At 40.0% G+C, this 27,196-nt stretch overlaps 3 protein-coding genes across 3 annotated transcripts in view; 1 reads left to right on the forward strand and 2 right to left on the reverse strand.

Moving 5' to 3' along the window:
* Positions 1-14,777, forward strand: part of LOC110047997 (succinyl-CoA:3-ketoacid coenzyme A transferase 1, mitochondrial-like) — a 29,731-nt gene extending 14,954 nt beyond the window's left edge. Inside the window, exons 10-18 of the mRNA XM_089286896.1 lie at positions 7,898-8,012; positions 8,966-9,060; positions 10,659-10,707; positions 11,516-11,588; positions 12,325-12,400; positions 12,598-12,684; positions 13,062-13,142; positions 13,229-13,330; positions 14,436-14,777. Coding sequence (XP_089143022.1) covers positions 7,898-8,012; positions 8,966-9,060; positions 10,659-10,707; positions 11,516-11,588; positions 12,325-12,400; positions 12,598-12,684; positions 13,062-13,142; positions 13,229-13,330; positions 14,436-14,474 — 717 coding nt within the window. The 3' untranslated portion in view covers positions 14,475-14,777. The remainder of the gene's footprint in view (positions 1-7,897; positions 8,013-8,965; positions 9,061-10,658; positions 10,708-11,515; positions 11,589-12,324; positions 12,401-12,597; positions 12,685-13,061; positions 13,143-13,228; positions 13,331-14,435) is intronic.
* Positions 2,730-5,038, reverse strand: LOC149114405 (kelch-like protein 12). Its single transcript, XM_089286895.1, has one exon. It carries the CDS (start codon positions 4,881-4,883, stop codon positions 3,183-3,185), a length of 1,701 nt encoding a protein of 566 aa, XP_089143021.1. The 5' UTR covers positions 4,884-5,038; the 3' UTR covers positions 2,730-3,182.
* A 2,076-nt stretch (positions 14,778-16,853) lies between the features above and the next one.
* Positions 16,854-24,552, reverse strand: LOC149114406 (heterogeneous nuclear ribonucleoprotein U-like protein 1). Its single transcript, XM_089286894.1, has 3 exons — positions 24,222-24,552; positions 21,855-21,965; positions 16,854-20,410 (listed from the first exon to the last, which is right to left on the reverse strand). The coding sequence occupies exons 1-3, from the start codon at positions 24,414-24,416 to the stop codon at positions 18,815-18,817; spliced, it is 1,902 nt and encodes a 633-aa protein (XP_089143020.1). The 5' UTR covers positions 24,417-24,552; the 3' UTR covers positions 16,854-18,814.
* Between the last annotated feature and the right edge of the window lie 2,644 nt (positions 24,553-27,196).

Raw genomic sequence — 27,196 nt, forward strand, 5'->3', positions numbered from 1 at the left:
CTCATTCAAGTAGTTCATGTACCAGGTTCATCTTGTTAGTCCATGTGCTAGGGGTCAGCGAAAGTTCTTCTGTCTGAATTCAACACCTTATTATCTTTAAAGATATTTGGCGAAGCTAATTACCTCACCGGAAATTAATTTGTTGTTTTAACCATATACTTGTGCAAGAGAAAATCATTTTCTCTTGACTTGTCATATCACATGTGCGACCCGCTTGTCTATCTAAAATTGTATGTATCGAAGATATGTTATGAGTTTGTCCGTGAGCGCAAATTTATCCGACACTGTATAAACCAAAATCCACCCAAATCTTCGTTTAAAAGCTGAAATTAAAAGCACTCCGCTGATCCTACAAACAGCAAAGGAAAGCCGCAAAGTACAAGTTTCTGTCTCTGAAATCGACACCTCATTATCTTAAAAGATATTTGGCAACGCTAATTACCTCACAGAAAATTAATTTGTTGTTAACCATACTTGTCATCAATGAACATTCGTATTGTCTTTGCCCTAACAAAATGATTATCGATCACAACCACTCTTTCGTTGACAGAAAATATAAAACAGCACATTTCCAAAACTTCATAAAAAACTGAAATCTGCAAATGAATCGTACCCTGACTTCATTATCACTACTGTAAACTGTATATTTCAGTGCTCATACAATACTCATTCAATTCACTTCAAGACTGGCAAAAGTACAACTGCGCTACCAATCCGTAAATTTTATGTAGGCCCTTCAGCTATCGCGTGTGCGACTTGCTTGTCCATCTAAATTTGTATGTATGGACGATATGTTCTTATTACGAGTTTGCCAGTGAGTGCAAATTGATCCGACACTGCATAAACCAAAATCAACCCCCAAATCTTCATTTAAAAGCTGAAATTAAAAGTACTCCGCTGATCCTACAAACAGCCGCAAAGGAAACCCGCAAAGGAATGTTACTCTCTCTGAAATCGACACCTTATTATCTTTAAAAATATTTTTAACTGTGTGCTTGTCATATCGATTAAAAGCAGTCTGCTGATCCTACAAACAGCAAAGGAAAGCCGCAAAGCCTTCACCTGTCGCTTGTGCGACTTACTTGTCTATCTAAACTTGTATGTATGGAGGATATGTTCTTATTATGAGTGCCCGTGAACGCAAATTTATCTGATACTGTTTAAACCAAAATCCACCCCCAAATCTTCTTTTAAAAGCTACAATTATAAGCACTCCGCTGAACCTACAAACAGCAAAAGAAAGTAGCAAAGGAACTCCCAGAGTGCATTTCGCTTCCACAGGGGGATAAAAAGTGCGCGACATAAGCGCACGGACATGAGCGCGACAAACTATGCGAAATCACTATCCAAAGGAATGCATGCTTGCCAGCATAAAGCGATGACGTCATCGCTTAAAAACAGCATTAAGAGTAAAGACCTATCACACTTAATAGATAATTGTAACTGTAAGAACTGTGATATATGTTGCTAGGCCACTTTAAATTTTACATTAAATTTTTACATATATTTGATATCTTTTAAGCTTTTTATATCTTACTAAGTTCATATATTTCATTTACTTATTTATTTATTTATTTTATACCTAATTCATTAAATTGTAAATAATTTTAACTTTAGCTAAGGTCTATTTTTATTGTGTAAATAGTGTTTCCAATTAGTTTTTTTAAGCTAGATACTATTGACACGTAGTAAAGTCATTCATTCATTCAGTCATTCAACGTTTGGCTTCTAAGAGCTCTAGATATGAAGAAGTAATTTAACTCCTGCACTATATTAATAAATTATTTCTCTTGTGAAATTTTATAAACTCAATCACCACCAATCTCATTTCCAGAGCCCTTGCTCATTCAGTACCGCTGACTGTAAAAGCAATGGCTCTGGGCATGACAAGTGATAATCTTGAGCAGGCACTCTTACTTTGAAAACAGAATTGTACCTGTCTTCTTACTTTGGGCTGAAGGACACTAAATATCATCGATCTTTTGTGAGTAAACAATAAGCAATTCTAGTTTATGTTTTGTTAGTCCCAGTTTGCAATATAGCTAAGAGAATTTTGTTATGTGAATTTCAACTTAATGTAAACACACTGAAAACTATGGATACTATGTAAACAATAGCCTCCATTTGGCTCGAAAATATGCTAGGATATTTGTCCGCAGACATTATCTGCTCCAAGAAGTGAACAGTTTTCCGAGAGCGTAGCTCGAGGAAAATTGTGGGCTTCAAGGAACAGATAATGTCCAAGGACAAATATCCAAGCACATTTTCGCACAAAATGGAGGCTATTGTGTTTATTATCCTTCAAATCTTTTGCGCAACACGCGCAGTTTTGAAAATTGGGGAATATTCTTGGATATTCCCAATTTTAGCTGGGGAATATTCGGTCACGTGACGTGTTTAGACCAATCGCGCACGAGCGAAAATATTTGATGGATTATAAGCAAATATATTTATAATTCTACTGTGCGGCGGTCGCGGGAAATTTAACAAATTGATGTCAGATTTTTATGCATCTGTCCTCTTATTGATGATAGATTGTGTCAAAATGGCTGACGAGCCGCAGGCAAGTGGTTCCACAGTAAACTTTGACAATGTTATGACGAAATTTGTCATCAATAAGAGGACAGACGTATAAAAAACTGACGTCAATTTGTTTTTTACAATAACAAGACCCCAAAATGGTCAAATGCCAGGAATAAATGAGGGGAAAAGACGCCGTAAACTTGCCGTAAACAAAGATGAGTGAATTTTATTCAAAATGACGTGAACATAGTGAATAGCTTTTCTCACTTTTTGATTAAAATTAAAATTGTTACCGTCTGTACTCTTATTGATGATAACAATGAGCCAATCAGCGCACGAGAAATTAGACAGTTATTGTAAAAAAAGATTTGAAATGAAACTTTCCTGTAAAATGTTTGAAAACTGTTAAACTGGAATCCAATCACATACCCAGATTTCACTCTGTCTCAGTCTCCCTACCGCCCTCTTGTAAGAGATTTGGGTTCAATATTTATCAATATTTATATTATTTATCATTATTCACGTGCTGATGAAATCTCGCCGAGAAAACGCGTACGCCAGTAGAGGAGAACGTTTTCTCTCGCGACAATGAGCAAACTTAAAGGATAGTGGATTTTGTTTCTCTTCCTGACGACCAGATCTCGTTTCTTCCTACTTGACTATTTCTTAATAACATCAAGTTTGTCTAGTACTCCTTTGGAGAGTTTCAGTACACAGCCGGTGAACGTGTCTTGATTGCCTTTGAAGATCATTTTCACTGGTATGGTTGTCTTCTCAATCCACTTGTCCTCAGTAGGGTCATAGCATTCAACATTCAAGTCACATATCCCATGGGCATCTGTGCCACCCAGCACATAGAGTGTTCCCTTCAGGCACAACATACTGCCATGTACGCGAGAAACATTCAAACTTCCAATTAACTGCCATTCATTTGTCGAGATGTTAAACATCTCACATGTTTTGAGATACGGTCCCCAATCCTTCCTCCCTCCGGCTACAAAGATCTTTCCTTCAGTTGCCACGCCAAAAGCGTACTCTCTCTCTTGTCGCATGTTTGCAATTTCCTCCCATTTGTTTTCTACAGTGTTGAATCTCTCAGCTTTCACAACCAAGTCATCTAACCTCCCGCCACAAACATACAGATGATTTCCAGCCACAACAACACAAGACCCTTCCCTGCAGCCCTCATGAGATGACAAAACCGTCTGCCATGAGCACCGCTCAAAATTGTATCTTTTGATTGTGGATTTTTTCGTTGATGTGTTGACCTCTATCGCGTAAATGTCGCCTCTAACGACACCCACCTTGGTAGACCATGTGGTGGACAAATCCAAAGTACACCAGCTATTAACAACGGGATCATACCTCTCTCCCTTACCCTCAGATGAAAAGGCGTACAACTGATCGTGGTAGTTTATCATCTTAGTTGCATAGTTTCTCTTTGACAGCCCGTCTGCTAAACGCTTCCACTCGTCTTTCTCTGGGAGATAACAGAAAGTGTATTTCCCTCCACAGGCAACAATGGCGCGGCTTCCAAGTCCTTTTCTCGGCGACTGAAGTAGACCCCCTTCACATGTAAAGCTAGACAGCTTTGCTGCATCTAAAACCAAGTTTAAACAGTGCAAGTTCTCTCGCACAAGTTCGTTTGTCACGACATCCAATAAAAAGTCACGCGATAGGGAAACCAATCGCACGTGACGAAACAATTGTTCAAACGATGCTTTTCGCCCGCTTTTGTTTTGTTCGATCCACTTGAATACGATTTCAAAAACATCTGCTTCAACTGCAACAGAAATTTCGTCACTTGAAATCCACCTCTCGACTTCTTTAGCTTCCAAGTTTAAGAATTCATCCATTTCTGCCACAGATGCAAAGTTCGCGTGGATGAACTCTCTGGTGTTAGTGATCAGTTCGTCGCACTGGTACATCTCAGCAAAATAAAATGTTGAAATGCAATTTGATTTGGAGATCTGCCATTCTAGAAATCGCGCAGAAAGTTTTTTCAAACCTGGAATGAGAAGATAGTTCGCTGCAGCGATAAGATCCTTGGAATTCTCTTGAGTTACCTCGACACTTCCTGTGTAGATGAACTCCAAAACGTCTTCCATCACAGCTCCCGAGATCTCTTCAAACCGAACAATCCCTTCTCGATTCTCTTTCATGTCGCTCTGAAGAAGCTTGGAGAAGAACGGGCTTACTGCAGAAAGCACATTTCTATGGGCTTTGAATTCTTTGTCATCTTTCGTCATCAAAGTTACGTCGCATAAATGATCTTGCCTTCGCAACATGTTAAGCCGCTTGGCCAGTTCAACACAGAAAGCAGCTTGTTCCGCATCAGAGATTGGCTGTAGATCTTCCATATTCCAGAAAATAAACTTACAGATTCATTTAGAACCGTTTAGATGTCCTTAAATAGCTCTAAGAAATCACGACCGGTACAGATCGCAAAACCAGACCGAAATCGAAACTTTTCTTTTACGGAAGAACAAGAGTAGACTGGGAGCGAGATGACGTCATCGTATGATGACTGGAGAGATTGGATTGGACTGGACTAGAAAGGATGGACTGGACTAGCAAAACATGGACCTGTAAACGTGGGCCTGTGAAAATCGCGAACTTGTCAAACGAGCACTTGTAAAAATAATACTTGTAAATCGCGGGCTAGTAAAATCAAGGAATTGTAAAACGTGGACAGGTAAAAATTGCGAGCTTGTAAAACGAGTCCTTTTAAAACGAAGACTTGAAAAACGTGAACTATAGAGTCCTTAAGTGTGACGTCACAAAGAAATAAATTCGAGAAATTATGGGATTTGGCGCCATTTTCGAATAGAGCGTCCTTAAAAAAGGGTCTTTGCCAAAAATTACCTCTAAATTGTAATTCGTAGCCGAAATATATAGGATAAAAATTTGGTACTGCTCCATATAAATCTCTCTAATTTTGAGTCAGTTCTAAACTGAAGGAACTGAAACAAATTTTGAAGGGTTTGTATGGGATGCTATCAAACTTTGATCTCTTATATCTCTATCGGGAATTGCAATTCAGAGCTAATCTTTGAGATGAGTGCATCTTTTAGGATCCTCTATAAGAATATGACATCATATCCCATAATTTCAAAATTTTTATTTTTGTGACGTCATCTCTTTAGGACTCTATTAAGACGAGAATTAGTAAAGTAGCATTAGTTCCGTTCATGTCATCTCGTCTTGTCTGGTTCATAATGTATAAACTCGCATATGCCTCTATTGGGCTTGTTAAGTCAACAAGGAATCAAGAAATCAATAAGAAATGGACCTCCTCAACAGAACAATGCAGACCCTGTACCTCAACAGAAAATATTCAGTGAACTGTAAACATATCTTGCAACAGAAATAAACCAAAACAAACCTTCCTAGTATAAAGCAAATGGAATTTTTTTTTATTTAGAGCACGGTGTCAGACACTTCAGGAACTCTACTCGGAAAAACCCAGAAAGGAAATAAAAAGTGTCTATGATCTCTAGTCGAAAGTCTTTCGTCAATTACTGATGTCTCCATTCCTTCCATGCACTTTCCCTAGTTCTTGTAAGTGCAAAACTGACAAAGCATTTTCTTGCAGTTTATACGTTTCGATGTACTAAAGATTGAGTGAATTTCGGCCGGGTTCAATTAGCGACACACACTGACCACAAGCCGCGGCATTTAAAGAACTAGAAAAAAAAAAAAAACATGGCTCACATCCTCTTGTGACATCACAAGTCTAGCGAATAATCTGCAGTGATCTTCGGTACATTTCCGATATCCCTTGATGTCGATTATTCACCAAGTTACTGACTGAAGCGAGGTAATTGACGCCCAAACAAGAAGAGCCTGCGAGCAGGCCAAAACAGGCCAGTTGCAAGCATTTCTAATTTTGCAAAATCGAATCCCCTGCACCCAAATTGCTGCCCATCGCTTAGATTTCGCTTAAAGCAACTAGAATAATTGTTGAATTCTCTAATTTTTTTTCAAGCTCGTAATACAAAGTCTTTTAATTTTGCCATCTTCGCTATTACCCAAGATGATCTCTACTCAACATGATCGTCTCTCACAGCTTTAGCTTGGACCACCGCTCGGACCAGTCGTTTCATCTGTAAACGTTTTTGAAATGCCTGGCAAAGCGATCGACTGATCTCATCCTTGTCCAATACTGTCGACTCGTACAAGTCGTATGGGTCGTAAAACAATGGTTTACGAGTCGTGCAGGTCGTGGAACAATGGTGACCTGCATATCATTAGTAAGACAGCTCTCCTACCTCGACAGTACGAACCGCACGACCGGTGTACGGGTCGTGAAACAATGGTTTGCGAGTCGTACAGTTGGTGAACTGCATACATAATTATATACGAATGATAAATGAGAGACAAGCATGCTAAGGACAATGTATGTTCCACGTTCTAAAAACGTGAATGCCCACAAAATGCGATGAATATTCTTCGTTGTCAAAGCGTGAGAGCCCAATAGCGCTATATACAGGGTATACTCTTCGGAGTCCTAAAGCGGGTGGGTCCAAAAGCGCTAATTAAAATGTCTATTCCTCGTTCGAAACGTAAATTCCCAAAGCGCAAAACACGATGAATATTTACGACCCGTACAAGCCGTACGACCCGTACGGGTCGTGGATTTGCCTACACGCTCCAAGTCCCTCTAATGATAAGCAGTTCACCAACTGTACGACTCGTAAACTTTTGTTTCACGACCCGTACGAGTCGCACGGGTCGTGGACTTGTCTATACACCCTAAGTCTCTCTTAATGATATGCAGTTCACCAACTGTACGGCTCGTAAACCATTGTTTCACGACCCGTATGACTCGTACGAGTCGTGCGAAAAGGAAAATGCCATTATACGGATCGTATCAGTTCGTGTATATTGGAAAACCCTCAACGATGAAGGATCCAGTCAGATTGGCAGATTTTCAATATATAAAGATAAGCGTTTGCTAGTAGGGCATTATGCTCAACGTAAAAGCTCCCCAAAAAATAAAAATGAAATAATAATAATAAAAAGAAAAAAAAAAACAAAACAAAACAGAAAAAAAAGCAAGTTATCGCTCCGGCCAATTACAAAAGACCCAGACACTCCACTGAAGAAGCAAAGATTTGAAGGAAACTGATATGTCTCCGGCAGCCAACGCGAAGCGCGGGAAAACGTGTCCAAGCGATTCACCGTTACTTCTGATTGGCTTACAAGGTGGCGCAAGTGTTTTTTTTTGAGCCAATCTCCAAGGGCATTATTTAATGCAACATTAATGCAAAACCAAAGCAAACACGAATTACTTCAAACCTTCAAGTGCAAACTGCTCTATAATGAATATTATGATCCTTGGCTGACTGAGTTCTCCTTAACTCTTTGCTAGAGGCTAACTTTGACGCTGGATAAAGAAGAAAATGGCAAGGCTCCATCTCCTGGTGCTCAACTCAGAGAGCGAATTATAAAAAGGGCTGCTTTAGAGTTTAAAGACGGAATGTATGGTATCCTTGAAAAATAACGAACAGTGTACCTATGTAGCTGTATTCCTGTTATGGGAGAAGATTTCGTTAGTCACATTCCTGCTGCCTTAACTGTGTAATTTTTAAATTTTCGAGTGGTACTTTTGAAATCCCATGCGTTTTCACTTACTGTTGCTTTGCACACAGTGTGGTCAACTTTGAAGTAGCTTGAAGTCACGGTTTGTAATGTTATGAGATGTCATTTCTTGTTTACCCATGCACATAACACATAAGAGCTCTTCAACTGAGATCTTGTTAAAGAATGTACAATTAAAACTTAGCATTGGCTTTGTGTTATCAATGCAAGTTAACCCATGTGAAGAAGAATGGGTCTATGTATTTAATGTGTTACCACACATCGAGATATGGCTGCAAAATCGCTACGTGGTATGGCTGTTGGTATGTCATTCATCTCACAACAACAACAAATAGGCCGTAAAACGTCATTCAAATTTCACACACTTCCTACTTTCTGCTGAAATTATGGATTTTGTTTTGAATATGCGAGATGGGCATTGAAAAAAAAAAAAAGCCTTTTTTTGTTGTGTTTCTACCACGCTTAACGTGCATTTACCATCATTTCATTTCCAATTTATGTATGTGCATGTGTTGACTAGCTGAGCCGCATTAGCAAAGTGCAAGTTGTTGATTGAGTCTCGCGTTTCTTCTGATGGAACTTACTGGTAGTTAATGCCTTGTTGAAATAATTGATGTCTTTATAAGACTGTATACACCTTTTTCCAAATCATAATCAGCAAATTGGCAACTTTTGTCAGCAAATGTAGCTGTTTCTCATACTAATTCCCTGACAATGACTGCACACGCAATGGCTTCGAAATTGGTAGGCTTAATCTACAATTTATTTTCATCCTGGTTTGAAAGTGTCTTTAATCTAATTTTGGCAATAGCAATCTCCTTAACCGTTTGATATTTAGCAAATCTTGGAATAGGTATCCCCATGTTAGCCAGTAATTATATTCCTGAAGGAATGAGTGTGGTTCTGCAAAGTGAAAACGGAGTTCTTGGCTTGGTAAGTTGATTGTAAAGTATGCGTGAATTTTGTTAACTTCCTGTTTTGTTAGGCATGGCTTTAACATGTAGATGTGTAAAGGAATATTTTAGCACCGTTTGCAGGATTTTGAAGCTCACGATTCGAGCACGATACTTTTTAGAAATTACTGCAGCTAAATGAAATCGTAAAAATTGATATGTAAGTAACTGGGACCGAGACTGAACTTTCAGTGATTTACCAGGTAGACTAACCAAAAATTCCGAAAATTTCAAAACTTGGACAAATGGTACTAATTTCCTGGGAAAGCTTCCAGAAAAGCCAGAAATTGTTGAATTTTGCGATAAGCGAACCAATCAACCGAAAATTCCGAAAATTTTGGGAGGAAAGTCAAATGAGACGTAAATTCCCGCCAAGAAATTTCCAAAAATTTCGGTATACCTCGCACGGTTGTCTCTTTTTCCGGAAGTTCGGGAACTTTCTGTTCCATTTATCACTCGATATTTCGGGAAATTCAAACCATCGAATGAAAAGCGCCCTGTGTTTTTCAGACCTTAGCTTGAAAAACTTGTCAGATCACAGGGTGTCCAACAGTAATAGATTAGTTTCAGTTGGTAGAACGTTCAGTACTTGTCATTAAACAGGAACCTTACTCTTTGCAAAAATTGTAAGGCAGCTATTGCAACTACTAACTGGGTTGAACGCTATCAGTACAATTTTCCAGTGGTGGGTTACTTACAGTAATTTTCAAGTGTACCCAAAGAATTGTTTCAGCAAAAAGATCTGTTCGAAAACCCTCAGTTTCTCTGAAGTTAAATTGACACCTCGAATGAGAAATTTAATGCCTGTTGTTTTTCCGAGTGATACAACATATTATTAGGGAGCTTAAGAAAACCACGACGGCAACGGCAACAGGAACGTCGCTGAACAAAAGGTTTAATGAGCAAAAGAATAGCTGTGCACGTGCGTTAAATTCTTGGCACATTTCCTTGCCATCCTCTGCAAAACAACAACGTGAAATGACCAAATTCTGTGTTGTCTGAAGAACGTGAACCCCAACGGCAAATTTTTTAAATTTCTATTTCAAATTTATCGCTGTGTCCCAGATTCAGTTTCGTGATAGTTTTGACAGTGATAAACAAAGTAAATGACTTAAGAGTATCGTGAGATTCGTAGGTAAAATATAAATTCATTTTTTAATCGACGTTGTCCTTGGCGTCGCTGTCGTAGCTTCTTAAACTCCCTAATGTCGTTTTGGGCACGGTAAAAAAGGCCAGCTACCATTTTGAGAACTAAGAATAATCTGCTTCAAAATGCGGGTACATATATTAAGATACATGCAGTAAGCACAGGTTATTATATTGCTTGTGTTTATAGCCGATCTAACGGGAACTCTGATTGGCTAACTGAAGGGTATTTTTCTCCCGCAATGGGGACGGGCCGATTACGCGTCTGCAAAGACAAAGCACAAACCAATATAATAAACAACTTATTTACTTCGAACGTTCGGTCTTTACGGGAAGATCTCAAACCTCGACCTTGCCGGGTCTCGGTTTGAGATTTCCCCGTAAAGACCTCACTCTCTGTTGATAAGAAGTTATTAATGATCAACTTCACAGGGCCCTTTTCCAAGACCTGGAGAAGAAGATGCTGACCTCATCAATGCTGGTAGGTTGTTTTGCGATCTAAGCATTAATGAGATGGGGTCTGACATGTTAGACTCACTCAGACATCGATCGATTGATAAAACTTTACTTGAATATCATTAAGACCATTTATTCTTCCATAATCATTACATCAAAAACGACGCATTCCTAGGGTCTCATTTCGATCAAAAATGGGTGTCTTGGTAACCGATTTTACTGTTACTTAGGTATCCTAATTAAGGGGCGTGTTTAAAATACAAAATTTCGAAATGGCACTTAACAATGTGGGATACTGTTAACCCATACAATTACTGAGAGCTAACCACGTTCAAGTCAGTGATATTTAGGCTAAGCTGAGCGCTAATCGGCGCGCGATCACATGGGTGTCCAATTACAGGTATCTAATTTGAACTTTTTGTTATTGGATACCTGTAGTTGGATACCCACGTGATTCGCACGTCAATTACGCGCTCTGTAATGGCTTTCTTCGCAATGTTTCCTGCAGCTTTCAAAACTTATGAAAAGCGACACAGACGTTTTCGCTGAAAAGAAGTTCTCAGAAGACATTTTTCCCTAAATTTGTCATAGATACGATTAATTAATAATTGGACCTCGTGTCGTACAATTCAGGGAGTAATCGTGCTCGTATTTTCAAATTACCTCACGTTTCGCGCTCGTCCGATTTTGAAATTACTCGCGCGATTACTCCCTGAACTGCACTCGACTCGGTCCAATTACTATTGTTAACCGTAGTGACACTTTTTTCATTTCGCCATTTCGTGTTTTAAACACGCTCCTAGTTCAGAAAGTGACGCTTGGCTTTTTTTCAGGTAAAGAGACAGTGACCGTCCTTCCGGGTAGCGCTTATTTTTCCAGCGATGAATCATTTGTCATGATCAGAGGGTATGTACAGCCTCCATGTGATACATTAGACCTTGAACACATGCATCTGCACCAGCACTCCTAGACGGGATGGGCAACCTCTACCATGTATAAATGTAGATGTAAAAAGATAACTTACGCCTCTCTATAGGGGCCAAGATTTTTTTGTCTCTACCTTGTATCAATCGATAGACATTACTCTACTGGTAACCTCTTTATAATGGTCACCTTTCCACGACAGCCAGTTAATTATTACCAATTGAAAGGCTGACCGGTCAGCCTTTCAGTTGGTTTTATGCTTTATTTTACACTGCTGATCCTGATCTAAACCAAGACCCGGCTTCACTCCGCTGCTGTTTGTACAAGTGGTCCTTACATTACAGCTTACCCAGTTAATTATTACACCATTCTTATATATTGTAAGAGTTGTGCATTCTGTTCAACCATAAAATTTCGCAAACTTAAGAATTCCGGAAATCTCGGAAAAATCGCCATTCCTGTTTGCCCATTGCACTCAGCCGTAAAGTACTGTAGTGGTATTCGCAACTTCAAGGCTGTTGAAGTAATCTTATTCAGAGTGTCACGGCCATGGTAGTTTCTGGAGAGTCGAACCCAGGCCCTTCTGCACACTGGTCGGATGCTCTGACCACTAAGCTGCAAGAAGACTGGTGGCGAGCCAAGCTTTGCATACCGCTAGGATGAGTAATGACTGGTAATGTAAGACGATTGTTTTGTTTCATGTTCTACCCCGCTGTAGTGGTCACATCGATATAACAATCCTGGGAGCCATGCAAGTTTCACAGTTTGGAGACATCGCTAACTGGATGATCCCAGTAAGTACCTCATGTATGCATCACCGACTGGCCATCTGACTTTTGATTGAATGAATGTTCGATTGAATGTTAAATCGATTGACTGGCTATCTTACTGACTGACTGACTGATTGATTGATGGACTAATTGATTGATTGATTGATGGACTAATAGATAGATAGATTGAGTGATTGATTGATTGATTGATTGATTTACAGGGGAAGATGGTGAAAGGAATGGGTGGAGCTATGGACCTAGTCTCTAGCGAGTCCAAAGTTATTGTCACGATGGAACATTTGGCGAAGGTAAGTACTGTGAGGTTTATGACAGACAGCTCCATTTTCCATTCAAAACGATTTGATGTTTCTGATTTGAAGGTTAAAGTGTAAACCTGGCCTCTGATTCAAGCTGCGCGCCAGCAGGATTGCCACAAGTCAAGAAATGGTCACGGGGAAAAAATTCTTCAAGGTCAGGGAAGCGTCAGGGAATTGACATTTTGAAGAAAAGTCAGGGAGAATTGAAATTATAACACCATTGATTAAATACTATTTGACGGCTGGAAGAAAGAGGTTTATATGTATTCAGCTTAATACTGTATTTTAGAGAAACATGGTCTCTGAACAGAATTTTCGTGTTTCAGTTTGGTAATAATCTTCGTATTTGTGTCCTTTTCTGTTCACAGGGAGATAAACACAAGATTTTAGAAAAGTGCACGCTTCCTTTGACGGGTACAAACTGTGTGGATATGATTATAACAGAAAAGGTACATGCTTTGCTGATAAATTGTCTTGATACTTTCTAATGGATCGTGAAATTTAACTCTTTGATGTTTTTCTTTTATAACTATAGTGCGTGTTTGAAGTAAGCAAAGAGAACGGCCTTGTACTTACCGAGGTATGGCCGGGCGTATCAATTCAAGACGTACAAGTCTCCACTGGTTGTTCCTTTGAAGTAAGCGCAGTTACTGTTGTTGTTGTTGTTGTTGTTTCACTTCCGTAGACTTCCAGAAATAAGCCCTGAGCTGGTATTTCATCTAAAGACTTGTTCTTGGGCTGTTTTTGGGTGGCCTTATTTTCAGAAGGGAATATGTTACATTTCAAGACATCGAGTTTACATTCGGTATTGATCTTGCGTCTGAAAAAGTTATTAAAAGGTGTCCGCGAGAGTACCGCATGGTAAAATAATAAACAATTATTGGATGAGGTTTTTGTGATGTCCACAATAATCAAGGTTGAGGTAGGGGTTATCAGCCGAAGCCGAAGGCTGAGGCTGATAACCCTTACCGAGACCTTGATTATTCTGGATATCACAGAACCGAATCTAATAATTGTCAAGCAACACAAAGCGCGCGACCTTGACATGATTACCCTTAGAAATCATGCACCGCGGCCATACAGGACATGATCACCCTTGACCTTGAGTGTCCTTGACATGATTATTGTATAATCTGCAACTAGATGACGTCACAGGCGCTGATTTCGAAAATTCACTTTACGCTTTCGGCCAATCAGAAAAAAGATAGTGAGCTTAATGTATAATAATAAAATATAATGATGCGACACTCGAGACACGTTTTGCATACAAATTACAAAGCACACGTTCTATTAAATAATTAGATTATTAGCTTGAGATTTCTATCACGTGATAGTTGACGAGGGCGCAGCCCGAGTATAGAAATCTAGAGCGAATAATCTTATTGTTTTAGTATAAATCTACTAGTAGTTTAAAATTTTATCTAAATCCGCACACTGCTACAATACTCACTATCTACTTGTAACAGAACACATAGTGAATAGGGTAACCAATCAGAGAGCAGCATTTGTGATAGAACGCTAGTAGATTATACTAAAACTCGATAGAAATATGGTACACGGTTTCTTTTTCTTGAAGAGAACATGGAAAACTATCTTCTATTTGACAAATAAATGCCAAACAAGTTTTGCCTCAGTGGGCTCATAACCAGACGACCCAGTTCACCAAACACCTTTTACTTGTTAGCTAATAGGACAAATATTTAACTTAGCAATCTTATTTTTGTGATTGTGTTTTATGGCAGGTTTCCTCTGACTTGAAAGAAATGGAGCAAATATCGTAGGAGATGGAAATTTGCAATGAATTGTATCAGATATATGTTTAATTTAATTTAGAATATTGCTCGGTCAAACCTAGGTTGACTCCTTCAAGCCGAGACTCGAGAAAATGGTATAATCAGCACAGAGGGTTAACAGCCACGTATATTTATATATTTTTGTCACAAAACATGAAAGCCTTCAGCCATTTTGCTATGTATACTGTGGATTTACACTATAACTAAGTAAATGGCTTACAAAAGTAGACATAAGTTGTCTACCTAAGGTAAGAAGACGATCGATAATGTATTAAAAAAGTGAAAAGTTTAGCTGCTATGCTGTGACATTTTGTTTCTTAAAGTAAAGGACGTGACCTGTAGGAGTCAGCGTGGCCGAGTGGTTCGGGCGCCAGACTTGAAATCCCGAGGTCACGGGTTTAAGTCCCGTTCCGACCACCCTTGCTGGTGTTGTTCTCTGTAGTTCCGAGTTCAACTCCTCGGCCACGTTTATAGATAGCCAACTAACTGGTTTGCCTACTACCAGGTGGGATTTTTAACCTCTTCATGTTTATTTACGTTATTTACATTATTTGTTTCATCGTTCGTTTCCATGGGGCAAGGGTAAGAGAGGACGAGGAGTAAACAAGTAAAATCCTCCATGCAGACCTTATTCCTGAGGTAATCCTTTATTTTTAGTTTACTACCGGTTTCGCAAATCGCAGGAGACCTATAAATAGCCGATCCTGTGACCAGGATTTTCCTCTCGGGAACTCCCTGAACGGCTTTACGTGCATTTGCATCTCCACGAAAATATTCACAGAGTGCGCGAGGTAACATTAACCGCGGAAGAAATGGATGTGTACAAAGATAACCAAAGAGGGACTACCTTGGGAATACCTTGGCGATTAACTGTTGCTTGGTTGCCACAGACATCACTTTTCAAAATTCCCTGACTATTCCCTGGTAAAAATCAAATTTCCCTTACCAAATAGATACAAAATGTCAGATCTAGTAGAGGCTTCTAACCTGAACTTACAACCGTTCTTTCCACTCGTTCATTAAAACTGACAAGTTTTCAACAAATTTTCCTTCGTCATTAAGGAAAACCATTATTGAGATCACAGTGACCCCAAATATTTCTTCCATCCTTCAATGGTAGATTACTCCCTGACTTTTCTTCAAATGTCTATTTTCCCTGACTCAAGGTGAAATCCCTGACTTTTCCCTGTCTTTGAATATTTTTTCTCCTGACCATTTCCTGACCTGTGGCAACCCTGAGTTACCTCGGCCAATCTCGTTCCAAAGGGGTCGCGCAGGCTCTGGAAACGAGACTGGAATATCGTTCATATATGCAAAATGAAAAATAATGAAAAACCAGATTCAGGAACAGAACTGCCAGCAGAAAAAAAAATTTCGTGGCCACTTTTCGTCCGAGCTCTGTAACTGTCTACAAATGTGGCGGTCGAGACCTGGGTTCCACTTCACTAAAAATGGCGGTAGGTTCGACTCTGAACTCCCCTGTGCCGAGAGGTCCCGGGAGTAATTTGCACCATTTATTTGGCTCGCTAAAGTAGTGTCTCTTTTCACAGCTGTTTCTCCACTAAGTGTTGCATGGCCATACAAAACAATGCCCATTACTAGCTAAAATAAACATGGCATGGTCAAAGAGGTGGTGTTTTGCTTGTTCGAGGGTGTTCATTACATTACTTGGAATAGATTGAAAACGTTAGTGCCTCAGCTCCTTGGTTAGTTCTTACATAAGGTAAATAGGGCATGTGCGGCACTTAGGGGTTTTCAACGGTGTTAGTCTTGCCCTATATAGCAGAGCGGCTTCGATCTTTCTTAGATAAGTCGTATCCAAAAGATCGAAGTGACTCCGATAGCAGTGTATTTTGATCTGAAATACGGTATAATAAGAAAGCTCGTTACCAGGGTCTCCCTTCTCCCAGCCCCGTGTGGGTATGACACGCGAGCGATGAAATGACCGCGAAAACCCCTTCGGGATTCCCATATAAAAAGGACCGGGGTGCTCGTCGAAAATTTTGAAAAGAACCCCTCAGAGGTAGTAAGACCCTGCTTTGTGGGCGTGACTGGAAAATTCCTTCACCCCTAAGAGGTACTTATTCTAACACAAAACATCTCCTGTCATATTGTTCGGCTCAATACCCTAAAAGCTCCCGCTGAGGACCTCCTGAGGTTGAGCACCCTAAGAGATACCAAAACCGGTTTTTTAACGCCTTAAAAATACCCCGACATGGGAGTCCCCCTCGGAGGAGGGGGGGGGGGGGGGGGGGACGTGTCGGTAAGTACCGAGTTGTTCCCTCGCGTTTACCTGCTCTCAAGGTAAACGAATTCCAGCTCCTTTCTCACTATCGCAAGGACTGAACCATCACGGTTGGCAAGTGGTTGGCCATTTACAAACGTTTATTTATACAACTTCTATTTAACAATTCGATTATGAACTCGAGATTTCAATTAAACAATCATGATTATGAGAGATTATCTCACCAATAAAAATCAATAAAAAGAAAAGTAGAAATATCAAAACATTGAGTAAAATAAACTCATTCTTGGCTTGCACCGTCACGCAATAAAAAATAATTCGAAAACCATTCAGTGGATAAAGTTAAGAAATTGTGGTGTTATAGGAGATTGTTAAAGAAGACACTTCTCCACGTTTTAAGTCTGTGCGTTTTCCTCAACTTCAGATATTCGTCGAAATATTTTGCACAAATTTATAGAGCCCAGTATGGAGCCGCCATGTTGGTGTACCTCCGTGGAACACCAACATGGCGACCGGAAAATAGTGTAAACATCTGGAACTTACTTTGGCTATCTAGGCGACTGATTATCTGTACTGAACAAACAAACATTTACATAAGCCCTTTTCCTCATACTTTAACTTCTGAATAGACTAAAAATCACGAGATAAGTATATATTTTTCGACAAACGCGATCGCAGCTTTATGTCACGCACCACCATAGCTCTGAAATTCAAATTGCGCTGGTTTCCAGACGAAGCAAGCTACTGAGCTGAAAAGTTGTAAACAGATATAAATTTACCCCCTCTTATGCCGCACGAGGATAACAACTTTGGTGGCTCTTTAGTTTTAGATTTTAGAAAATGATGACGTCACGTGCAAGCCAAGAATAAAATAACTAAGCTGTAAAAATCAGAATAAAATTACGAATAATAAGACCTTAAAATTTCCGGAAATGCTTTGTTGATGGTAGACAACCTGAAACTAATGTTAAATAACTCATGAAACAACTGCTTTCGGTCAAATTCACACTAGAGGCGGTAACCCCGTCCGACACCGGCTTCTCATCCCAGTGTAATAACGGGACGGGACTAGTTATTCGCCGGAAACTGAGTCAACAGGTTTTGGCTCTAACTGGATGAGGAAACGGACGAGGTCCGTCACGAATTAGCTCTTGTATGGTTTTCTGGTCAAATTTCGCAGGGAAATTACACCGATAAGACTACAACTAGGACGAGAGCAACGCACCTCGGGATAGCAAAATGGCGCCTAAATACAGGTAAGGTTATGAGTGAATGGAGAAACAACATTTTTAGCTTGTGCAGCTTATTGTCGACACTACGGTGAATTAGAGTATACCGTAAACTGCCGCTTAGAAGCCCCACTCTTGCTTTCCTTGTTTTGAATTCGTTTTATTATGATGTTTTCAAGCCTAATTACCAGTGAATAAAGAACCTATTCCATCAACATGTGTAGCTTTAGCTCGTTTCGAAACGGTTCATTTATTCCAGTTATAAGCCCTCTCGGATATAAGCCCCCTCGGATATAAGTCCATCCAAAAGCCCTTACGAAGTTGTACAAGCCCAGGGCTTATAACCCGCAGTTTACGGTATTCACAGTGAAATGACGATGCATGTACGAACACTAATTTAATGTAAAAAATATAACAATGAGAATAAAAGTAAGCTGTTTAAAAAACGATTTCTAACAATAACAAATAATTAACTACAGAGGAATAGTTTAAAAGGTATCACGCATCTAGCGGTACATATGCAACAATTAGAGCATGGATCTCATAAAAAAGAAATGTGATTGTAACATAGATCCATGTACTGGTAAAATCTATTTACACTTCGAAACGTTGCCTCGTTAAGAAAGTATATGTCTACTCCTTTAGCGACTAAGTAACGTCGTTAAAACTATGAATATTTTTGTGCCGTAGTTGGGTTACTCATGCAAAGTTTAGAAAATCTCCTGGTCTCTCCCCACGGTCTCTTTCCACAATGAAACGCCTTCTTTGCACAGTTTTGTCACATATGACAGTGTTAGTTGCTTAACAAGTGATTACAAATAATATCACGTATAATACCCTCCTCAATACCTATACTACTTACTTCTCCAACCTTGTGGTGCTTGCCCCCTCCGTGCTCCCCCTGGGTAATAATCGTGTTCTCCTGGGTACGAGCGTGCGGTACTTTGGCTGTCGTAAGATTGCCCATACCGCTGACTATGGGCGGGCGCAGCCTGACTGTGTCTACCTTCCCCGCTACTGGGTGGCTGGTGGCGGGAAGAGTCAAAGGAATGCCCGTGATTGCGGCCGTGGGTCTCTTGTTTTCTGTAAGAAGGTCCATGGTCATAGTTCCTCTTTGGGGGCCCTGAACCATACGCCCCATATGACTTGCTTCCTCTTTCATGACCCTGATGAGGTCGAAGATCATTGGACCTCATTGGAGGCCCTGAATCATAAGTCCCGTGTGCCTTGTCTGGTCTTCCGCATCCTTGAGATCTCTGTCCCTGAGATTGTCCATAGTCATTAAATGACCTAACTGGAGCCCTGTGGGCTCCTAGCGGAGGTCCTCGAAAGGGTACATTATTTGATGTGCCACGAACCCCTCTTGTAGGATAGTTCCCTTGGAATCCTCTATGACGGTCACTGTGGCCGGGATGTTGCCCTCGAGGGCCACCCTGCAAAGACATGACAGGGCCTGGATGGTAACTTCGGGGTTTCCTATCGACGAAAGATTGGCTCCCACTTGATCCCCAGGGTTTTCTTCTATTCTCGTTTTCCTTGTACTCTTTTCCGGCCCTTTGAAACTCGGCCACAAGGCGCTCAGAAGTGGCTTTGTCTTCTTCAATGAACCACACATCATCGAAAATCTCGCCAACTTCCGGCAAAACAAAATTCGCTTTCATCTCAAGCACTGCAGACTCTGGCACAATCTTCCCGTCTTCTTTTTCCGTTTTTGCAGTGCGCTCTTTCAACACCTCATCCGTGGTCACAACCACTACAGCAATCCGTCGGTAACCATGGAAGTTGCTCATCTTTCTCCTTCGTGCACTGAAGTACACATTGGTCTGGTCAAGGATATAGTTACGATTCTTCCTCTCTGCAATTTTGAACATCTTGTTCAAGGTATCAGTTGCTTGCTTGATGAGGGCGTCCCAGCGGCCTTGGTAGTTTCGTTTCCGCATCAAACCCATCACTTTCATCTTGTCCATGATCATATTGGTCCCAAGAATGCAGTACTTCTTCTCTGGATGGTCGTTGGCGTATTTCATCGCCCAAACGGTCTTACCAGCTCCTGGTAGCCCCACCATCATGATAATTTCACATTCATGTCTGGAGGCTGGCCCAACTGACCCTCGTTCTAAATTCTGAGGTGACACCCTCGAAATCAAGCTAAAACCCTGGAGAGGTGGTGAGTAGGGCTCACGCTGGCCAAAGTTGATTGCAAGGCTCATGTTCCTGACAGTAACATGAGGAAAGAAAGTCTGTCCATTTGATTCTGCACCAAGACGAAAAGCCACACCCAGGCACCTTCCATTTTTGGTAAAAAGAACAACCCTTGGATCAGAGTCCAGGTCTATACAGCAACAAATAATGTCGCCAGTAGAATAAGGGTCGCCATAATCAAAAAACTTATTGTTTACAGAAACTTTCCCTGTACCACCATAACCATATGACAAGGTGTCTTCTCCTACCTGCAAATTAATTCAAAAAGATTTCAATTCTTTTGCTAATGAGACAGAAATTCTACGTCATCCCAGGAAAAAATAAAAGAGTTTTAAAAAAGATGTGTACAGTCGAACCGCTATTAAGCGACCACCCTTGGAGAAGTGGAAGGTGGCTGCTTAAGAGAGATTGGCCAGTTAATAGAGGTTGGTGTACCCTGAACATTTTTTTTACCATCAGGATCTCTGCTTAGTAAACATGGAATCACATCAGCACAATCATGGCAAATGTGTGTCTCCGTGTTTTACTAGTCGTCCCTTTCTATTCAGAACTCTTATCTATCATCACCTTTTCCAAAATGAAGCCAAACTACATATATTAATTTTTGGGTGGCTGTTTAAAGTGCCTATGAAGTAAAAAATAATTGCTGCTGATCTGGAAGGTTTTTCAGAGTAAAGAAGAATGGCGTTTTCGTTTTAGAGATATTCACGTTTCTGTATTTTGAGTGATGACGTCATAGGTGGTTCCACAAAAACAGTTTAACAATCAATCAAGAATATCTCTAGAAATGTTAGAGCAGTGTTCTTTAAACTTGGCACCAGAAATGTACATCACAAAAGAAACAAAATGACACCCATTGTGCTGTCGCCATGACAACAGCTGTGCCGCTGGTCCTGATTTAATTAAAAAGAAAAATTCCCAGATTTTATCTTAAACAACGATCATTCACTCCCAACAATCCGATGGGCAGAGTTAAGACAATATGGGAACCGTGTGTGTTCCAAGCAACACCCTCTGTCCATCCTCAAAGGGTTGCAAATGGGCATATTTGGATTTTCACAGAAAGAGACTGGAGCCAAAAGTGTTGCCATGGTAACAACACAGAAAGTGTCATTCTGTTTCTTTTGTGATGTACATTTCTGGTGCCAAGTTTGAAGAACACTGCTCCAATATTTCTAGAGATATTCTTGATTCAGTGTTTTACTGTTCAAGTGGAACGATTTATGATGTCATCACTTTCCTCATTTGCATAATACAAAAATGTAAAGATCTCTAGAACGAAAAAAGATATTCCAAACAGGTAAACACCATTCTTCTTTACTTTGAAAAGCCTTTTCAAATAAGCAGCAATCATTTTTTACTTCATGGGCACTTTAATAGGGGTAAAGGCAATAGGAAAATCCTCATCAGGACTACAAAAAGGTGGCCGCGACCGCTTAATAGAGGTGGCTAGAAAATAAAGGTTTCATTTGCAGTATTTTACTGACAGTGATTTTGAGACTTTGATAACTGGCCACTTATTAAGGGGTGGCCACTTAGTAGGTGGCCTCTTAATAGCAAGAGGTTCGACAGTTGTGATTTAAAGTTGGTCTCTTCCAACATGCTTATGAGAGGTAGCTGCATTGGGTTTAACTTTGTGCTCTTATGGGTGGTACAGCTTGAAGGATCCAAGAGCAACTAAGCTTCACTAACCTGAAGGTTTGCTCTGTCCACAGACCAACCTACCCTCACAACATGAGGATTAGTTTCTGTTTCTGGCATTGTTACTGGAAGTTTTTCCAGTACACGAACTTCAAAGCAGACCTGTAGATGGCACAAAAGTATTTGACAAATGTATGTTAGAGTTTTCATGTCACTGCTAAAGTATCCAAGATTGTAACTGGTAAGTGAAGGTGACTCTGTCTTTTCATATAAATCATATTTTTAAACAGGGCTTACTATTGGAGTTCTACACAAATTAGTGTGGTTTCAACAGATGTGTCAGATGTAGTAGTCTGGTGCCATAGCAACGAGTGAAATTAGATGGACAGAAGTATTTATGTCAAAACAGATGTCCCCCACCATGTTACATCTGGGTTATAATATTATTATTCGAAATACTCGGGAAAAGAATTTTCCCAGCCCCCAACAGGAGTTGAACCCATGACCTTCCAGAATACCAGTAAGGTCATGGGTTTGACTCCCGTTGGGGGCTCGGAAAATTCTTTTTGCCAGTACTTCGACTTGAGAACGCTTGTCCATTATTTACACTTTAGCCAAGTCACCAATCCACTTATCATAATATCATTATCGACCAAGCCTGACGTGAAAATTGCAGGATATTGGCCAAGTTCTTCTTTGCTTGCTTATAGACTGAGAGTGGGTCAAGGTCCATAAACATGCAAACAAAGATGAGACAAATATCAAGCAATCTTGACTGAACAAGTTTGGTCAAAATGGATTTTAATATATAATAAAGAACACCAAAAAGAATTTTTCTTGCAGGATAAAGCACATAATCTTGAGCGGACAAAATAATTAATGTAGCAGGATCAATGAGCGTGGCCAATCAGGTCATCGTCACCCAACCTTCAAAGTGAACTAGTTGTGTCCTTGTGGTTCCAGTAAAATGCTTTGATCGCTTAGTAAGTAAGGATGTTTGTAGTGGAATTCAAGAAGAGATGCCACTGGAATATACAATGAACTGCAAGTATTTATACAAATTTGTCTCAAGAAATCAATGTGCGATCCATGGAAAAACAGGGAAAGCAAAACTAATACATAATTTTTATCTTTAGTAGAGTCTGTGGGGTACCATGTGATGAACCTAAAGGTCGCTGGCTGAAAGGTGGTGGTATCAATGTACAACTTTTGTACATGTTTTGCTCTTCAAGTCACGGTTGATTGTGTTTGACAAATTTTCAATTGATCATTGATTAACAAATTGATGTCATGTGAAGTATATATGAAATAATTCATATTTGAACTGCGGTAGTAGATGAAAGTGAAATATGATCATCGCAGTAAATTTTCCAATTTAAGCAACTGGAAAGAAGAAGCCTGAAAAAAAATCAAGGCTTCAACGGGATTCGAACCCCGTCGGGTTCAAATCCCGTTGAAGCCTTGATTTTTTTCAGGCTTCTTCTTTCCAGTTGCTTAAATTGGAAAATTTACTGCGATGATCATACTTCACTTTCATCTACTACCGCAGTTCAAATATGAATTATTTCATATATACTTCACATCATTTCACTCACGGGAAGATATGAACTCAATTAATTGACCTCGCTCCCAATGTGTGGCTTCATAGCTCAGTTGGTAGAGCATCGCACCGGTATCGCGGAGGTCACGGGTTCAAATCCCGTTGAAGCCTTGATTTTTTTCAGGCTTCTTCTTTCCAGTTGCTTAAATTGGAAAATTTACTGCGATGATCATACTTCACTTTCAAATTGATGTCAGTTTTTCATGTGTCTGTTCTGTTATAGATCATTAATTTCAGTAATAAACTATTGTTGTTGTCAAAGTAGTTGTAGATCCATGAGGCCATAGCCAAGTGGATCCACAGACCACTTTGACAATGTCATGATGAAATCCATAGTCAATAACAGGGCAGATGCATGAAAAACTGACGTCAACTTGTTCTTTTAGACTATTATAATAATAACAAATTGTCAAATTGTCCACTCTCGCTTGTTCTTCTTGTCAACTTTGCATAAATTATAAATTCATGTGTCTGTCCTCTTATCAACAATGAAAATTAGCCAATGAGCACGCAAGAATTTCTTCAGTTATTGTAGCATTTCCAATTGATCATCAATCAATTTCACCGATTTCTTGAGAGGCACCTACAGTGTACATCTCAGGGTGCGTTCCTTTGGGGTGATCTGGATCAGGATCAGTGATCCAAGATCTGTCTGGATCATAGTGCATCAAAGGAACCGATGAATCCACTCTGGACATGGACTCGTCGGTTTCTTTGATGCACCATCATCCAGACAGATCTTGGATCACTGATCCTGATCCAGATCACTCCAAAGGAATGCACCCTTATAGATGTACCAACGTTTTATTGTATCGTACCTTGCCAGTTCGAATACCGTGAGTCGCCCTCGCTCCAGCCCACATATATTCAAACCCATCCTTGTGCAAACTCGATCCTGTTACACCGTCAGGCTTAATAACAAAGTTCAAATCACTGTTGTAGTCGTCCAAAACAACGCGAGGTTGAGAACCATACGAACTAGGTGCAGCAGTTGTAGCCGGCCTATTGTCCATGATACTGGCTATACGATTCGTGCTGACCGCAGTTTTGATTGTATTCTTGTCGAGACGTACAAAACCTGTAGTTTTATGATATTACTTCCGCTACATTCGAGATCCAAGATGGCGGCCCCACGTAAAATAATCCCATGAAGCATTGAGAGCATTGACCAATGAAAACGCCGAATTTTTGAAATTTGACAACAAACGACACTAAAAAACACAGACAGAAGCGTTTGATTGTCAAATTCGAGCTGTATTTGAGCATTTTGAAACCTTCCTAAAGCATGAGCGAGTTTTCTACCCCCGTTAGCCAAAGAAGTGGACGCCGGTTGTGCGACGAAGGCGCAATATCCTCCTTGGGCCGTGAAAAAGGTGAACAAGAAGGCACGATCGGGAATAAGCGAGAGACTGACTTTGGAAGCCAGCATTTTAAAACAACTCCAAGATCCTAACATTGTCGGCTTTCGCGCCATTTCTGGCACTGTATAGTAGATGGCGAACTTTGCCTTGCGATGGAAGACTGTCAGAAAGCTCTGGAAGACATCATCGAAGAGAAAGCATTTCTTAAGAAAGATTTTTAAGAGCAAATTCCCACAAAAATCAAAATTCAAATTCACTCGTCTTTTGCATATAGCTAGCCCCTAGCAAGAGTGCAAACAGGCTGTAGTTTTTTCGTTGAAATAGCTTTACCTTGAAAAACGACATTTTCGATTAATAACCTTCAGACTCAATTTCATGCAATTTAGCGAGTCCCAACTGGGCTGAAAATCGGCTGAAAATCGACCATTTTCATTCGATTCGCATTTCGCAACCATTGAGCGCAGAAAAGTTGTGATACAAACAGCTTATCGCAGAACTATTTCTTGTCTAAAAAAGGACAATTTCAAGAATATTGGATTAATCTAATTATTTGTTATCCCATTTTTTTTCACTTTTATGTGAACGTTCAGCGTAACGTGACATATGACACATACCATTACATAATGACCGAATTTGACCATCCGAAACGTGACTCTGGCCTTAAAGCATACGGAGGTGTTATGTTACTACGGTTTGAATTTATGAAGGCTGGTATGGGAATGCAACGGTTTTGCTTGAAAAGTCAATGATTCTCATATTTTGTGAATAGAATCTTCTTACCCTGTTGCTGTGTTGTATTCTTTGTTGTTTGCCAGCTCCTTACGCCGATCTAACGCGATTTCGGCGAGTTATCGTTCCTTAAGTGGAAACCCACAGAACGATAACTCGCCGAAATCGCGTTAGATCGGCGTAAGGAGCTGGCAAACAACAAAGAATACAACACAGCAACAGGGTAAGTAGATTTTATTCACAAAATATGAGAATAATTGACTTTTCAAGCAAAACCGTTGCATTCCCATACAAACCTTTACAAATTCAAACCGTTGTAACACAACACCTCCATATGCTTTAAGGGAAGAGTCACGTTTCGGATGGTCAAATTCGGTCATTATGTAATGGTATATACCATATGTCACGTTACGGTGAACGTTCGCATAAAAGTGGAAAAAAAAAAAAAAAGGATAACATTGAGAGCTTGGGCAGCCTGTGGAGTTTTCTCCAAAATTGAGTTAGTCAGTCGGTGAAACTGAAGAATTGTCATTTTGACCATGTGCCATGTCTCGGAATTCCACAAGATTTTAGATTCTAACTATACTGGGACAGGTGTTTCAATACATGTAAAGTTTAGTTTGGGCAAATGATTAGATACTCGTGCAAAAAATATTCAAAATCCTTCACAAAAGACACAAAATCACGCCAGCAGCTACAGAGTGCGTGACCAAAAGTATCATCAGCATATCAGTTCGAAACGTCAGCATTACCAAGCAGTATAAATTACATACACATAAAAATAGCATGTTCACTTACTTCGGTTTGTAGTATCCTGGATCTTGCAAGCTGATTCTTTCCCTGCATTTCTTGTCAGTGTACTGATATCCGACTTTGAAGGAAAACAATTACTGTCTCAAGTCCCATCCTTGTATCATTGTATCTGTGTTATTTGCGTCGTTTGATTAAGCCAGCAGTAACTGGTAAAGCGTTATTCCACGTGTGACTTTCGGGTTTCCATTTTGAAGACGTTTGAAAGGCATCCATTTTGACTGAAAATGTTTATCCGAGACCGGTGCGTTGCAACGTATTTTACATGGGGGTGACGGTCGGGATTTCAGAGCTTTAAACAGAGTTACTTTTCTTTGTTTGAATTTTAAGCCACAAAGACCTTGTTAGTGTGTAGCATTTTGTCGCTTTACCTAAGAAAGGAGGCCCTGAATTAGAACTAACATCGAGATATTGGAAAATTCTAACGCTTTTTCTTTCGGAAATAATCCCCGCTTTACCCCTACCTTGTGTGCAAACACTTTTGCTGGAAAATTGCAAATAAGAAGACGCGGAGCGATCGAAGATGGCGGCTTATTTGTTATTGCTAATTACTGGGGATTTCTGCCTGAAAGCAGGTTGAATGATTGTAACGAACAACAAAACGGAACTTGGTAATATTGAGCGATTTGGGGGATTCAGATTCACCAGACGAATGCGTACAGGTTCTACAAAGCTAATGAAACACCGTTGAAATGGCAGGATGGGAATGTTGTTTGATACGGTCAAGACATGATAACGTAGCTAAGGTAAACATATTTATATTGTTTTATGCTTAAGTTGTGCTGATATTCCGGTGATATTTCGAATTGAAGTGATTTAATGACAAAAACAATGGTAGCACTTTTGGTCACGTATTCGACTGCTGGCGTTATTTTAATTTTTTGTGTGTGATT

The sequence above is a fragment of the Orbicella faveolata genome, unplaced genomic scaffold (genome assembly GCF_042242905.1).
Source record: "Orbicella faveolata isolate gen_17 unplaced genomic scaffold, um_ofav_v1 contig_14, whole genome shotgun sequence".
Classification (NCBI taxonomy): domain Eukaryota; kingdom Metazoa; phylum Cnidaria; class Anthozoa; order Scleractinia; family Merulinidae; genus Orbicella; species Orbicella faveolata.